At 37.9% G+C, this 13,297-nt stretch overlaps 1 protein-coding gene across 1 annotated transcript in view; it reads left to right on the forward strand.

Annotated features, from left to right (window-relative positions):
- PPP2R5A (protein phosphatase 2 regulatory subunit B'alpha) overlaps positions 1–12,564 on the forward strand; it is a 74,167-nt gene extending 61,603 nt beyond the window's left edge. The window contains exons 7-13 of the mRNA XM_005888556.3: positions 861–969; positions 1,773–1,826; positions 7,836–7,886; positions 8,162–8,281; positions 8,362–8,489; positions 9,514–9,615; positions 11,356–12,564. Coding sequence (XP_005888618.2) covers positions 861–969; positions 1,773–1,826; positions 7,836–7,886; positions 8,162–8,281; positions 8,362–8,489; positions 9,514–9,615; positions 11,356–11,488 — 697 coding nt within the window. The 3' untranslated portion in view covers positions 11,489–12,564. The remainder of the gene's footprint in view (positions 1–860; positions 970–1,772; positions 1,827–7,835; positions 7,887–8,161; positions 8,282–8,361; positions 8,490–9,513; positions 9,616–11,355) is intronic.
- Positions 12,565–13,297: the final 733 nt, after the last annotated feature.

A 13,297-nucleotide genomic window follows, 5' to 3' on the forward strand; every position in this document is an offset into this window, starting at 1 on the left:
TAAAATATTAGCTGGGATTAGAGAAATTATTTCATATTTTAGAATTTGAATATACAGTATAAGGCATAGTTTCTCAACTGAGTTCTTACTGTAGCTTTTTAGGGGGTCAGCATATTAAAGTAGTGCCACACAGAGCATCTGTTTCAGAGTGGACTTCCTGCTTTTGAAACTGTGGCATATTTTATGCCTAATCTTGCTAGACCGCCTCGGAAATTTACAGGATCTGACTGGTAAGGGATGAAATAAGCTATAGTGAATCTTTGATGAAGTTACAGGAGTTCTTGTTCCAGTGTTGATGGACCGTTCCCATACATCTGTTCTTTTTAGAAGAGTCTATAACCTTCGATTTTAGTTCTGTGATCTTTGTTGCCTTCTTGTTCATCACATAGCAGTATTAACCTGAGAGTTTAGACCCTGTATTTAAAGAATGGTTTTAGTCTCCTCTGTTAATATTTAGGGCATGATTATAGAGAGAACTGTTCTTAATTTCAGAACTTTCAAAGTAAGAGAAACTACCCATTTACTTCAGGATATATTGAAAATTCTAACAATATTGTGATACTGACTCTCCTGTACTTTAGAGAAGAAAAATAAAGGCATCAATAAGTGATAGGCTTTATAGAAAACGTAAAATTTCTTAGTGGGACATTGAATTGGCAGTTCTTATTTTCTTTGGGACCATTGCATGACTTAGAGGAACAGGCTTCCTAGTGACAGTCTGTCTAATTTAGGTTGCAGATAAGTAAGTCATTCAACACCAGGCCTGAAGCAGAGCAGTTCCTATGTACTTGGGGATGTAATAACTTAGAAATAAAGTAGTAACTACGTAACCCTTCCCCTGCCTTTTTTTCCCCCTCCAGTATTATCAATGGCTTTGCATTGCCACTGAAAGCAGAACATAAACAATTTCTAATGAAGGTTCTTATTCCTATGCATACTGCAAAAGGATTAGCTTTGTTTCATGCTCAGGTAAGTAGCAGATTTCAGGTGAAATGAACATTGTTTCAAAAACCAATATAAAGGCAGAGAAACTGAGAAATACTGAGGTGGCAATTTTAAGTATACTTAAGCAATTTGCTTTGTAAGTTGCCCAAAGCAAATTTTTAATTATATCATAATTTTTAAAGCATGATGATATTTAGTACTCGTAAATAAGCTCAATGCACTTTAAGTATAGATATAGGAAAAATCAGGTTCTTTTCTAGTCCAGGCCTTGACCTAATTAACTGTGTGACTTTGAATACATCCCACATATTTTCAGAATGTTCTGTCTAGCCTGCATGACCTAGTTAGACAATGATTTTGGTTTCTTCTATTAACATTCAGAGAATATCATATCAGCACAGGCATACATGTTAGAAACATGCTAAAAAACTAAAATGTTAGCGCTAGTCTTATTTCACTCAGATTTATTTATCTATCTGTTTATTTAGTGGGCTGTGGTTACATTTCTGATTTATAAGACAAAGATAGTTAATTTTAATTCCCCAAAGAACTGGTCTACCGCCTCAATGATATCGAAAGATTGATATGCCCAACTACATTTTATTTAATATTTCAGTTAACTTAATATTCAGAAGTTAATACTGAAAAAAGGACATCTTTTTTAAGTAGAAGTTATTTACATAATTATGGGTATATTTATTTTTAATATATTGCCATAAACTGAAGTTTATTAAAATGAAGTCGTTTTGTTAGCTAAATATAAAAATCCTGCATTACTAAATGTTATTTCATTCAGTAATATTTATAAACTGTCCCTTGCATTTTAGCTAGCCTACTGTGTTGTACAGTTCCTGGAGAAAGATACAACACTAACAGAACCTGTAAGTGTTTTACTTATTTTTATGTTTTTGGTCTACATCATAGCATTTTATTTTAGCTTCCTTTATACTCTTAGAGCTCTACCAAACAGTCGTAGTAATATATTTTAAATTAAAATCATTTGGAAGAAGAAAAGTGAGGTTAATCTGTATTTAAAGAATAAGAATGGGATGGCAAATTCTCATGAATTGTGTATCTTAAATAACTTAAATATAGGTTAAAATTAATATATAGTAGTTAAGATGTGTGGTGACAGGCTCAAATGACTACAGTGAAATCATTTATACATTTATTATCTTCAATGGTAGTCTTTTTCATCTTCATTCACCTTTTAAAATTAAAACATTAAAACATACTGTAAGGATTCCAAAACTATTTCCTTGAATTTTGTTTTATCTTTAGGAATAGGATTTTCCCTCTTATTTATGATAAACCATGTGATAGGGATTGAAAACATTTCCTTGTCTTTGGTGACTGAGCTATAATCTTGGAGTAAAGATAATTTACTTTATGAATCAGCATAGCAATTCAGTCTTAGAATTCTCCTGCTTACTAATTATCTATTAATACAAAGATTCGAGAGAATAAAAATATTACCATGAAAATTGACTGAAGATTGAAGAAAAACAAAAGATAAGTTTAGGGAGAAACAGAAAAGGATAAACACTTAGAAAACAATGTTTTAACCTTGGTGAAATAAGTATTCTGAGAGAGTGTTTTCTAGGTATTCTAAATCTAAATAGTTAAAGAGTTCTTGACAAATAGCACAGGGTTTGAAGGATTTAAATTATATGATTTTCTTCATATTAGAACTTTCTGAGGCTAGGGGCACTTGCAAAAATTACATACTTGGTCTTCCTTTGACTTGAGTTTTGTGTGTGTAAAGGAACAAAAGGTATTTTTCCACTCGCTGATATTTAGAGCTTTAGACTTTTTAGATTTGCTGTTCTTTCTGAAATAGCTAAAAACAGTTTTTAAAGACAAATAGAATTAGAAGCCCAGTACTTACATGAAACCACATTAACCTCTAAAGTGGATTAAAACTTAATAGAAATCCATGATAACATATTAGAATTTAGAGAAAGAAAGCCCATAATATGGTTTATGCATGGTGGCTAATAAACAGATATGCATTAAATATGGTTAAGTTAATATGGAGTGGATTTGGGAGATAGCTGATTTCTTTTTAAAGAGTGAAAGGTTAGGGAGAGGGATGAGGGCCAGGCATTTGAGTTAGGTGAGTTGAGTTAATAGCAATAGGAGCTGCATGAGGAGGTAAAATGTCCAAGTTAACAAAGGAGAATATTTTTCAATTCATTAAGATCTGCAGATAATAGAGATCTTGGAATTACTATTCTAGGCCATCCTAGCACCAAAATTATGGCCATAGTACTTGGGTTTGAGCCCTAATAATCATTTTCTAGAAGCCTGGCATTCATATCAAAGCTTCCTACAGATTGTAAATAAGTCAGAGGTTTGGCTGGTTTGTTACATTCTTCATGTTCTTAGATCTTGTATTGAAATTATTTTATTTTCCAAAATGGAAATGACTTTATTGTTATATCCATTTATCAAAGGAGTGTATTAATTTGATTCACATAAGACAAAACCATAAAGCGTAATGTGAAGGAATTCCTTGAAATTCCCCTAAAGATAACCATAAACCATACAAATTGGTGAATACATTTCTGTAAATTTTGCATGTATATTTTTGTGTAAAGTTAAACAGTGGGAAATGCTGACTGGGTTTTTTCACCTCAGTATAACATGGATATCTTGCCATATTACTCTGCTTCATATTTTCATTGGTAGCATCAAATTCCATTGTATGGATTGACATAACATATTTAACTCATCCTTAATTCATGGACACTTGAGTTATTGGAGTTTTTGTTGTTATTAACATGTTGCCGGGTTATGGGGATGTTTTAGTGTGTTGGAATTATTCTTTGTCCTGTCTATAGTGTTGCTTACCAAATATATCTTAATGTATGTATTAAATTAGCCTCAGAACTGCACACCAAAAAAAGATAAGGTTTACTGTACGTAACATTTTTAATAAGCCAAGTTACTGAAATTAAAACCTGTTTCTGGGTCAGAGTACAATGTGTCATGGTGCCTGTTTCCCCACATCAGCCGGTACTGAATATTTTAAAATTTTGCTAGTCCGATAGGTATGAAATATATTAATTGGATTTTTAAAATTATCACAGCCATTCTCTTATAAAGTTATTGGTCATTTATATTTCTGTGTCCTTTCCCTACTTTTCAGACTTTGCCTATTGTGTTTTGCAAGTATTTTTTTTAACCATTTGGAGTTTTCCTTTTAACTTTGAATATACTGTTTTTAATATTTGCCTTTTTAAAGAACTAAAAAAAAATTTTAATGTTGGGAAATCTATTCATCATTATAGCTTCTGGCTTTGGTGTCATGCTAAGTAAAATCCTTCTACCTTTTGAGATTATAAAAACACTCTCTAGTATCATGTTCTAGTTATTTAACGGATTTAGTTTTTACATGTAAAAACTTTATTCCATCTATAATGTTTTTCTAGAGCTGCCATGACAAATTACCACTATCTTGGTGGTTTAAAATGACAGAAATGTGTTCTCTCACAGTTCTGAAGGCCAGAGTCCAAAATCAAGGTGTCATCAGGGCTGCACTCCCTCTAGGTGCTCTAGGGGTGATTCGGTTCCTTGCCTCTTCCAGTTTCTGGTGTCTCCAGGCATTCCTGGTTTGTGGCTGCATCTCTCCAGTATCACATTGCTGCCCCTTCTTCTGTCTCTCCTCCAATGTTATCTCTTATAAGAATACTTGTCATTTTGGATTTAGGTCCCATCCAGATAACCCAGAATGATTTCACCTTGAGATCCTTAATTATATCTGTAAAGATCCATTTTCCAAATAAGTCACATTCATAGATTTCATAGAAATTAGGACATGAACATATCTGATTGCAGGCCACCATTCAACCCACCACACTGTTGGAAACTGAAATTTTCATGTGACAAGGGTAAGAAATTGTATTTGTCTTCTATTACTGCATAACAAATTGTCACAAAGTTTAGTGGCTTGAAACAACAAGCATTTATTATTGGATAGTATCTGTGAGTCAGGAATCCAGGCACGACTTAGCTGGATCCTCTGCCTCAGGGTCTCTCATTAAGACTGCAGTCAAGGTGTTGGCCGGGTAAAATCTCAGATGAGGGAGGAGCTGCTTCTGAGTTCACGTGATGGTTGGTGGTAGCATCCAGTTCTTCACATGCTGTTGGACTGCTGTTCCTAACTGGAAGTTGGCGAGCAGCCACCCTCCGTTCCTTGGTACTTGGGCCTGTCTGGCTTCCCAGGTGGCATTAGTGGTAAAGAACATGCCTGCCAGTGCAGCCGATGTAAGAGACATGGGTTTGATCTCTGGGTTGGGAAGATCCCCTGGAGAAGGTCAGCACAACCCACTCCAGTATCCTTGCCTGGAGAATCCCGTGGACAGAGGAGCCTGGCTGGCTACAGTCCGTGGGGTCGCACAGAGTCGGACATGACTGAAGCAACTTAGCATGATGGGCCTCTCCAGCATAGCAAACTTGCTCTATCAAAGCTGCAAGACAAGAAGGCCCAGGAGCATCTGTTCATAAAATGGAAGTCACAGTCTTTTGTAACTTTCCCATGGAAATGACATTCTGTCCCTTTTGCCACATTCTGTTGGTTAGAAGCAAGTCCCCAGGCCAGTGCACACTTAAGGGAAGGGCTCGACTACACAAGAGGGTGAGTTCAGGAAATCAGGACCATAGAAGATTCTTTCAGGCATCTGCCTCCCACAGGAGCTACATTTTTTTTCTAATTGGTGACCCACCAGTTCAATTGATTGACTACTTTAGCTGTTTTCCAGAACTGAAATGCCACCTTTGTCATATATTAAGCCTTGTTTATACTTAAGTCTGTCTAGACACTCCTCTATGTCATATCTTTTCTGTCAGTTTCCATGCTAATACCTTACTGTTTTAATTATCTGATTATTATAACTGATATTTTGTTTTAAAGGTATTGATTTTTATATATTTATTTTTTTATCTAACCACATACTGAATTTTCCTATTCATTTTAGTACTTTTTCAGTTCTTTTAATATTTATACACTTAGGCAAGTAAGTATAATTCTGGTATTCCTTTCCAACATTATTTATCAAATTCTTCTTACTGGATCGGCTCCAGAACAGTGTTCTTCCTCAGTTTTAATTTGAATGAGTGTTCATTACTGGACGAGACCAATAACTATAAACTTACTTAAAAGGCTGTCAAAGATTTACCTCTACCAAAGCACCCAAATGGTTTACTGCCTGTTTCCAGGAATCATAAGTTGATTGCTGATGGTTTCTGATAAATTCTTAGTTTAAGCTTACAAAATTGTTATCAAAATATATAGTCAATCAAACAACTGTTCAAAATCTTTTGAGATGATCGTATAGTCTTGGGGGTTTTTTTCATCCCTTTTAACCTATAATGAGTTGAATCATTCTGGAATTTCTGGAATAACTTATGGGGTAGATAGTATTATTCTGTTAATATACTGTTCAGTCACTCAGTCGTGTCTGACTCTTTGGGACCCCATGAACCGCAGCACGCCAGACCTCCCTGTCCATCACCAACTCCCGGAGTCTACCCAAACTCATGACCATTGAGTCAGTGATGCCAACCAACCAGCTCATCCTCTGTTGTCCCCTTCTCCTCCTGCCCTCAATCTTTCCCAGCATCAGGGTCTTTTCAAATGAGTCAGCTCTTCGCATCAGGTGGCCAAAATATTGGAGTTTCACCTTCAATATCAGTCCTTCCAATGAACACCCAGGACTGATTTCCTTTAGGATGGACGGGTTGGATCTCCTTGCAGTCCAAGGGACTCTCAAGAGTCTTCTCTAACACCACAGTTCAAAAGTATCAATTCTTTATAGACCAACTCTCACATCCATACACGACTACTGAAAAACCATAGCCTTGACTAGACGGACCTTTGTTGACAAATTAATGTCTCTGCTTTTTAATACGCTGTCTAGGTTGGTCATAACTTTCCTTCCAAGGAGTAAGCATCTATTAATTTAATAGCTGCAAATCACCATCTGCAGTGATTTTGGAGCCCCAAAAAATAAAGTCAGCCACTGTTTCCCCATCTATTTGCCATGAAGTGATGGGACTGGATGCCATGATCTTCGTTTTCTGAATGTTGTGCTTTAAGCCAACTTTTTCACTCTCCTCTTTCACTTTCAAGAGGCTCTTTAGTTCTTCTTCACTTTCTGCCTTAAGGGTGGTGTCATCTGCATATCTGAGGTTATTGATATTTCTCCTGGCAATCTTGATTCCAGCTTGTGCTTCTTCCAGCCCAGCATTTCTAATAATGTACTCTGCATATAGTTAAATAAGCAAGGTGACAATACTCTTTTTCCTATATACTGTTATATTCAGTTTAATACAGATTTTTACAACTGTGTTTACTTGAATTCATGACCTCTTGTCTCACTGTATTTGGCTTATCAGAACTGTGCTAGCCCTGAAATAAATTTGGAAGCTTTCTGGCTTTTGGGGGGTGCTTCATGATGGTTTAAAAAACAGGAATTATCTGTTCCTTAGTTTTTCCATAAAATAACCTCCCTTCCTCACCCCACCAAGTCATTATCTCATACTTAGTAGGAAGTAGCCCTTACTACTATTAAAATTACTTTATTTATAAGTTTAATTGCTAACTATGTCAGTCTTCCTGCTTCATGAAAATCAGGGACCATCTTCGTCTTGTTCATCAGTGTGTCCCTGATCTAGAGCAGTATCTGGTACAAAGGCACTCAACAAGTATCTGTTGAATGGGCAAAAGCCTAAATAAAGCTGAGCAGAGTAAGGGGAGATGCAGAGGTATTGAATAATACTTTCTTCTACTTCAGAATGAATATTGATATTATCACGGTTATTTAAAATTTCCTGAGGTTAGCCAGCTTCATTGCTTAATTCATGCCAAATTTTTCCCTTTTTTGCAGGTGATCAGAGGATTGCTGAAATTTTGGCCAAAAACATGCAGTCAGAAAGAGGTGAGTTTTAACAAAAACAGTGCATTTTATTAGAACTTTTCAATCTCAGGGCTATAAACCGTGCTTCCTTGGGTTGCGGGTATCACCACCACTACCTACCAAGTGGACACTGTTCTGTGGGGTTTAGAGAAACTTGGTGGAAGAGCTGTCCATTATGGTAAGTGGCATGTACTGTCAAGGTATTTTTCGTCCACTGTTAACCTTCTCATTTGTGTTTTCTGTATTAACATCATATAATTTGTCATGTTTCTTAAAAGAAAATTTTTTTAACCTAGGTGATGTTTTTAGGAGAAATTGAAGAAATCTTAGATGTCATTGAACCTACACAATTCAAAAAAATTGAAGAGCCTCTTTTTAAGCAGATATCCAAGTGTGTATCCAGTTCTCATTTTCAGGTATGGTGTTTTCAGTGAAGCCATTTTTATTTTACACTATTACTTTTCTTAGTTTTGATGTTTCTGAATGTCTTTTTTAGGTTGCAGAAAGGGCACTGTACTTCTGGAACAATGAATATATTCTTAGTTTGATTGAGGAGAATATTGATAAAATTCTGCCAATTATGTTTGGCAGTTTGTACAAAATCTCCAAAGAACACTGGAATCCGTAAGTGTCTTTTATGTTGATTGTGTCATTTTTGTTTTTCTAACATCTTTGTCATTTGATCTCATAACTCATACATAGGAAACCTATACAGATTTGGAACTCCCAAGGTTAACATCACATGGTTCTATTCCGCAGTGAGTTTTATGAAGTTGTACATATATGTGGGTCTGTATGTTTGTTTGTAGCAGAGAAAGGTTTATTGCAGGGCCAAATGAAAAGAATGGGGTGGCTTATCCTTAAAAACTCTGAACTCCTGCATGTTCTTAATTTCAGTTTAGAATTGCAAATCTAGGGACTGTTTGGTATGACATTCTGCCAGTATCCAGGCTCACATCTCAGCTGGCTTAGCCCAGGGAGAAGCGTCAGTGCTCAGGGTCACGTCAGTGATGTTTAGATTGCTTATGTTCTAAATTCTGTAACATCCTTATCCTGTTGTCTACTTTTCTTTCTTCTAACAAGTCATAGTAATTGCATCTTTTTCAGCTGCTTTTAATACTATTATTCAGGAGTTGTGATAGTAGACTCTAGAGTAGTCCCTGTGTTCCCTCATAGCTCAGTTGGTAAAGAATCTGCCTGCAGTGCAGGAGACCTGTGTTCGATTCCTGGGTTGGGAAGATACCTTGGAGAAGGAAATGGCAACCCACTCCAGTACTCTTGCCTGGAGAATCCCATGGAGAGAGGAGCCTGGCAGGCTATAGTCCATGGGGTCGCAAGAGTCGGACACGACTTGGTGACTAAATCATCAAATCAGACTCTAGAGCAGACAGGAAGCTGGCCATAACATTTTTAGGGTTTAACCCAAGCATGACACAGTGAGAAAAATGTGAATTTTGGAACCAGATAGACCATCTCTGCTACCACTGGCTTGGTGACCTTGAACAAATTACTGAACTTCTTGAGCTTCAGTTTATCCTCACTAGTGGATTGACTGAGTCAGTGTCAAAGCCATTTCAGAGATGATAGTGATACATTTCCCATCTGGTAGTAGCATCAGTAACCCAGCACTGGCTTGTTTTCCTTTTAGGACCATTGTAGCACTGGTGTACAATGTGCTGAAAACCCTCATGGAGATGAACGGCAAGCTTTTCGATGACCTTACTAGCTCATACAAAGCTGAAAGACAAAGGTATTTGACATTTTTAATTACAAAGTTAACTGTACATTTTAGGTTACTTGAATGTGATTCAGTCCAGTAAGGTATTCTAGGTTAAAATTATGTTTAAAAAGCCAATTACATCAGCCATTACAATTTGAACATCTCAGGTGGTGTTATGGTTTAGAAACTGCCCACCAATGCAGGAGACGCAAGAGACACGGGTTCAAGCCCTGGGTCAGGAAGATCCCCTGGAGGAGGAAATGGCAACCCACTCCAGTATTCTTGCCTGGAGAGAATCCCATGGACAGAGGAGCCTGGTGCACTACAGTCCGTAGGGTCACAAAGAGTCGGACATGACTGAAGCGGCTTAGCATAATAAACACTTTATGGGCTTCCCCGGTGGCTCAGGGTAAAGATTCCGCCTGCCAATGCGTATGAACAGAGGAGCCTGGCAGTCCAGGGGGTTGCAGAGTTGGACTTAGAGATTAAACAACAACAACAATAATAATAAATACTTTAAAGTCATATGCAGGTAAACTCCTAATGGTAAGATGGTTTTAATGTGGATCATAAATTCTGATCTCATTGTGAGCCTTAGACTTCATCAGTCTTGGTAACATCTACATTGTGAAATACATTTTATATTAAATTTTAAATACTGTCTTACTCAGTTTGTTTTACATTTATGAGAATTGCTTTGTCCTCGTGGGCGTCCATAGTGAGCTTATTCTTCAAGCTGCTCCTTGCACAATATTTAAACTTAAGGTGGACAATAACTGAGGTACCTGAGCCCATATATTTTTAATAATTGTATCACCTATTATGTTTGGAAAAACCGATCTACTTTGACTGTAAGTTCCTAGTCCTGGTTTTCTGGTGTCAAGTAGAGAAAGGATCTCTCTCCTTCAAGGTCATCCTAGTCCATCAATAACTAACTCAATGCGTTATTTCTTTTAAATAGCACCTTTCAGGCAGGAATACAAATTAGGAGCCCCGGAAGCAATAGGAAGAAGGAAGAGATGACTGGGATCATATGAAACTTACATTGAAAAATGCGTATTTCACATAAGACTGACCCTTGTATCTCACTATCTGCATAAATCAGCACTTTTGTCCCCTTAAAGCATATGTAACTGTGGAACTGTAAGCCTGTGGGTTTTTCACACATTTATATAGCCCTTCAGAATAGTTTGATCCACATTATTCAAAAATGTTCTCTTTAGAACTGAAATTAAGTATTAATAGTTGAAGCAACATGTTTTGAGTTTTGTGGGGTTAAGAGATTATTCAGAGTTTAAAGTTTCCATCTGACATGCAAGAGACAAGAGATTGTAAGACACAGACTGGTCGGTAACTTAGAGATGGGATTCGGAAGGATGCGGGTCCACCAGGAAACGGCCCCAGACCGACTCGCGGCCAGCCTGTCAGTCTGTTGGCAAAAGAGCAATTGTGACGATACAACCACTGCACGGGGTTTACGTGACTGAGTTCACGTTGAGTGGTTTGTCAACCATGAAGCACTAACACAGTGGCCGTGGCGATGCTGATACATTTCAGTTGGTGCAGGAGACGGACGGACTTGGTTAATTACACTGAGGACGGTAATGGCAAATAATGCAGTACCCTAGGTAAACCTGTCAAATGCTTTAGGTGGAGGGGTTTAAGTGAAATGTGAGTCAATAAGTCTATTTTCCAGGAAACTGCCAAACAGCATGTTTCTTCAAGCTATGAAACAAGTTTCTAACTACAAAATTCCTGCTCTGTTTACAGGGAGAAAAAGAAGGAATTGGAGCGAGAAGAATTATGGAAAAAATTGGAGGAGCTAAAGCTGAAGAAAGCTCTAGAAAAGCAGAACAGTGCTTACAACATGCACAGTATTCTCAGCAATACAAATGATGGATAAAAAAAAAAGCCTGCCACCTCTGTTGGCTAGGCAGTTTTGTACACTTTTTTGAAATATGTAAAAATTATGAAACAAACCTCATCAGTATAATATAATTAAAAGGCCAATTTTTTTCCTGGCAACTGTAAATGAAAAAATATATGGACTAAACATAGCCCTGTGCTGTATCATGGCCACAGTATATTGTAACCCTTGTCTAATCATTGATTTGTGTCACTTCTGAAGTTTCACAGAAATGAACGAACTTTCTCATCGATGTGATGAGTGAGATAATTACGGGAGTGGTAGGAATCGTGGCTGGAATCCTGGTTTGGGTTGTGTTGCACACAGGTGTAGCCGTCTGCTCTGTGTATTTTTCCCTTTGATAACGTGCTTTTCACATCGCTGCAGACCTTAGTTACATCCTAGGAAAAAGACTATTTCCTAAACTAAAACTAAGGTGTAATTCTTATCCTTTCCTTCATCTCTTCCAGAAGTATGATGGAGGGAACTACTTGCCCTAAGCCTTCCTTTTGATATATTACTGTACTCTGGAATTTGAGCAAAAACTTAATTTCCAGGCTTTTAAAAGCACAAATTATAAATGCTGGGAAAGTAAACCAGATTTCAGATCAATCCTTATGCACCTCCTCCTTCATCTGCAACTCCCCAGGGTGATGAGCACAGACGGGTGGAGGCAGCACGGAAAACACAGCCTGCCTCTCAGTTCATTCCTCCTCTTCCTCCCAAAGGCTGAAGGCAGGGCCTTCCCAGTCCTCACAGCCTGCCCTTCTCCGGCCCCTCCCGACAGGGATGGAGGCTTTGATTCCCACGGTGTGGTGGTGCAGAGCGCGCGTTGTCACTGCCTGGCTTTACGTAAAGGAAATGCAGTAGGCTTCCTCTGTAGGGTTCTGAAAAGGCGGCCTGTAGGAAGTCATGTATGTTTTTACTTGGTCAAGTTATTTCTCACGTTTTATTATCAGAGTACCATTCCAGTCTCTTAACTTGCAGTTGTGTGGAAAACTGTTTTGTAATGAAAGATCTTTATTGGGGGATTGAGCAGCATTTAATAAAGTCTATGTTTGTATTTTGCCTTATGTCACCTTTGCTTTTTTCAGCACTGAGTTGAGACGTCCAGAAGCCCGCCCCCTCCATTCATTCATATATATGTACATACGTGTATACAGAGAAAACCTGTAAGGCAAACTGCAGGTTGTGCGCCAGTTAAATAGGAAGACTGTGTGCCAGAGTCGAGTGTTCCAGCCATTTACCAGTGTTCTATTTTATAGAATTTGTACATAAAATTCTAAATTTGAGGACATCTCTCCATCTTCTTTCATGTCCCTTTATGTTCACAGGATGGGTTTAACTTAGCTTAAATGTGTACAAATACACAGACAGTGTTAATTAAAACAGACCCAGGAGCAAAATCTCAAAATCTGTAAGTAATGGCACTGTTTTTTATGGGGGCAGGCAGGGAGATTGTGGCAGAATCAGAAATTGTTACCAGGCTTTCAACTACTGATACCTGCTTCTGCTCTTTCACAACCATAAAAAACTCTAGCAAAAATTCTAGCACACTATTCCTAGGTCACTACGAAAGCAGCTCATTCCACTCACTGTGGCCCCAGGAGAAACTTCCTTTTGGAATACGGCTCATACTTTACAGTTTCCAAGTGGCAGCCTTACCACAACCGTCCAGACCCAGTGTTCTTGCCCAACGCTCCACGCTAACCTGAGGCCAGCTGGGATTACTGACAGCTGGGGGCAGCAAACGCAGAAGAAAAGGGATCCTACTGCTGAACACCGCAAAAGGCAAACCCAGCCCCC

The sequence above is a fragment of the Bos mutus genome, chromosome 16, assembly GCF_027580195.1.
Source record: "Bos mutus isolate GX-2022 chromosome 16, NWIPB_WYAK_1.1, whole genome shotgun sequence".
Classification (NCBI taxonomy): Eukaryota; Metazoa; Chordata; class Mammalia; order Artiodactyla; family Bovidae; genus Bos; species Bos mutus.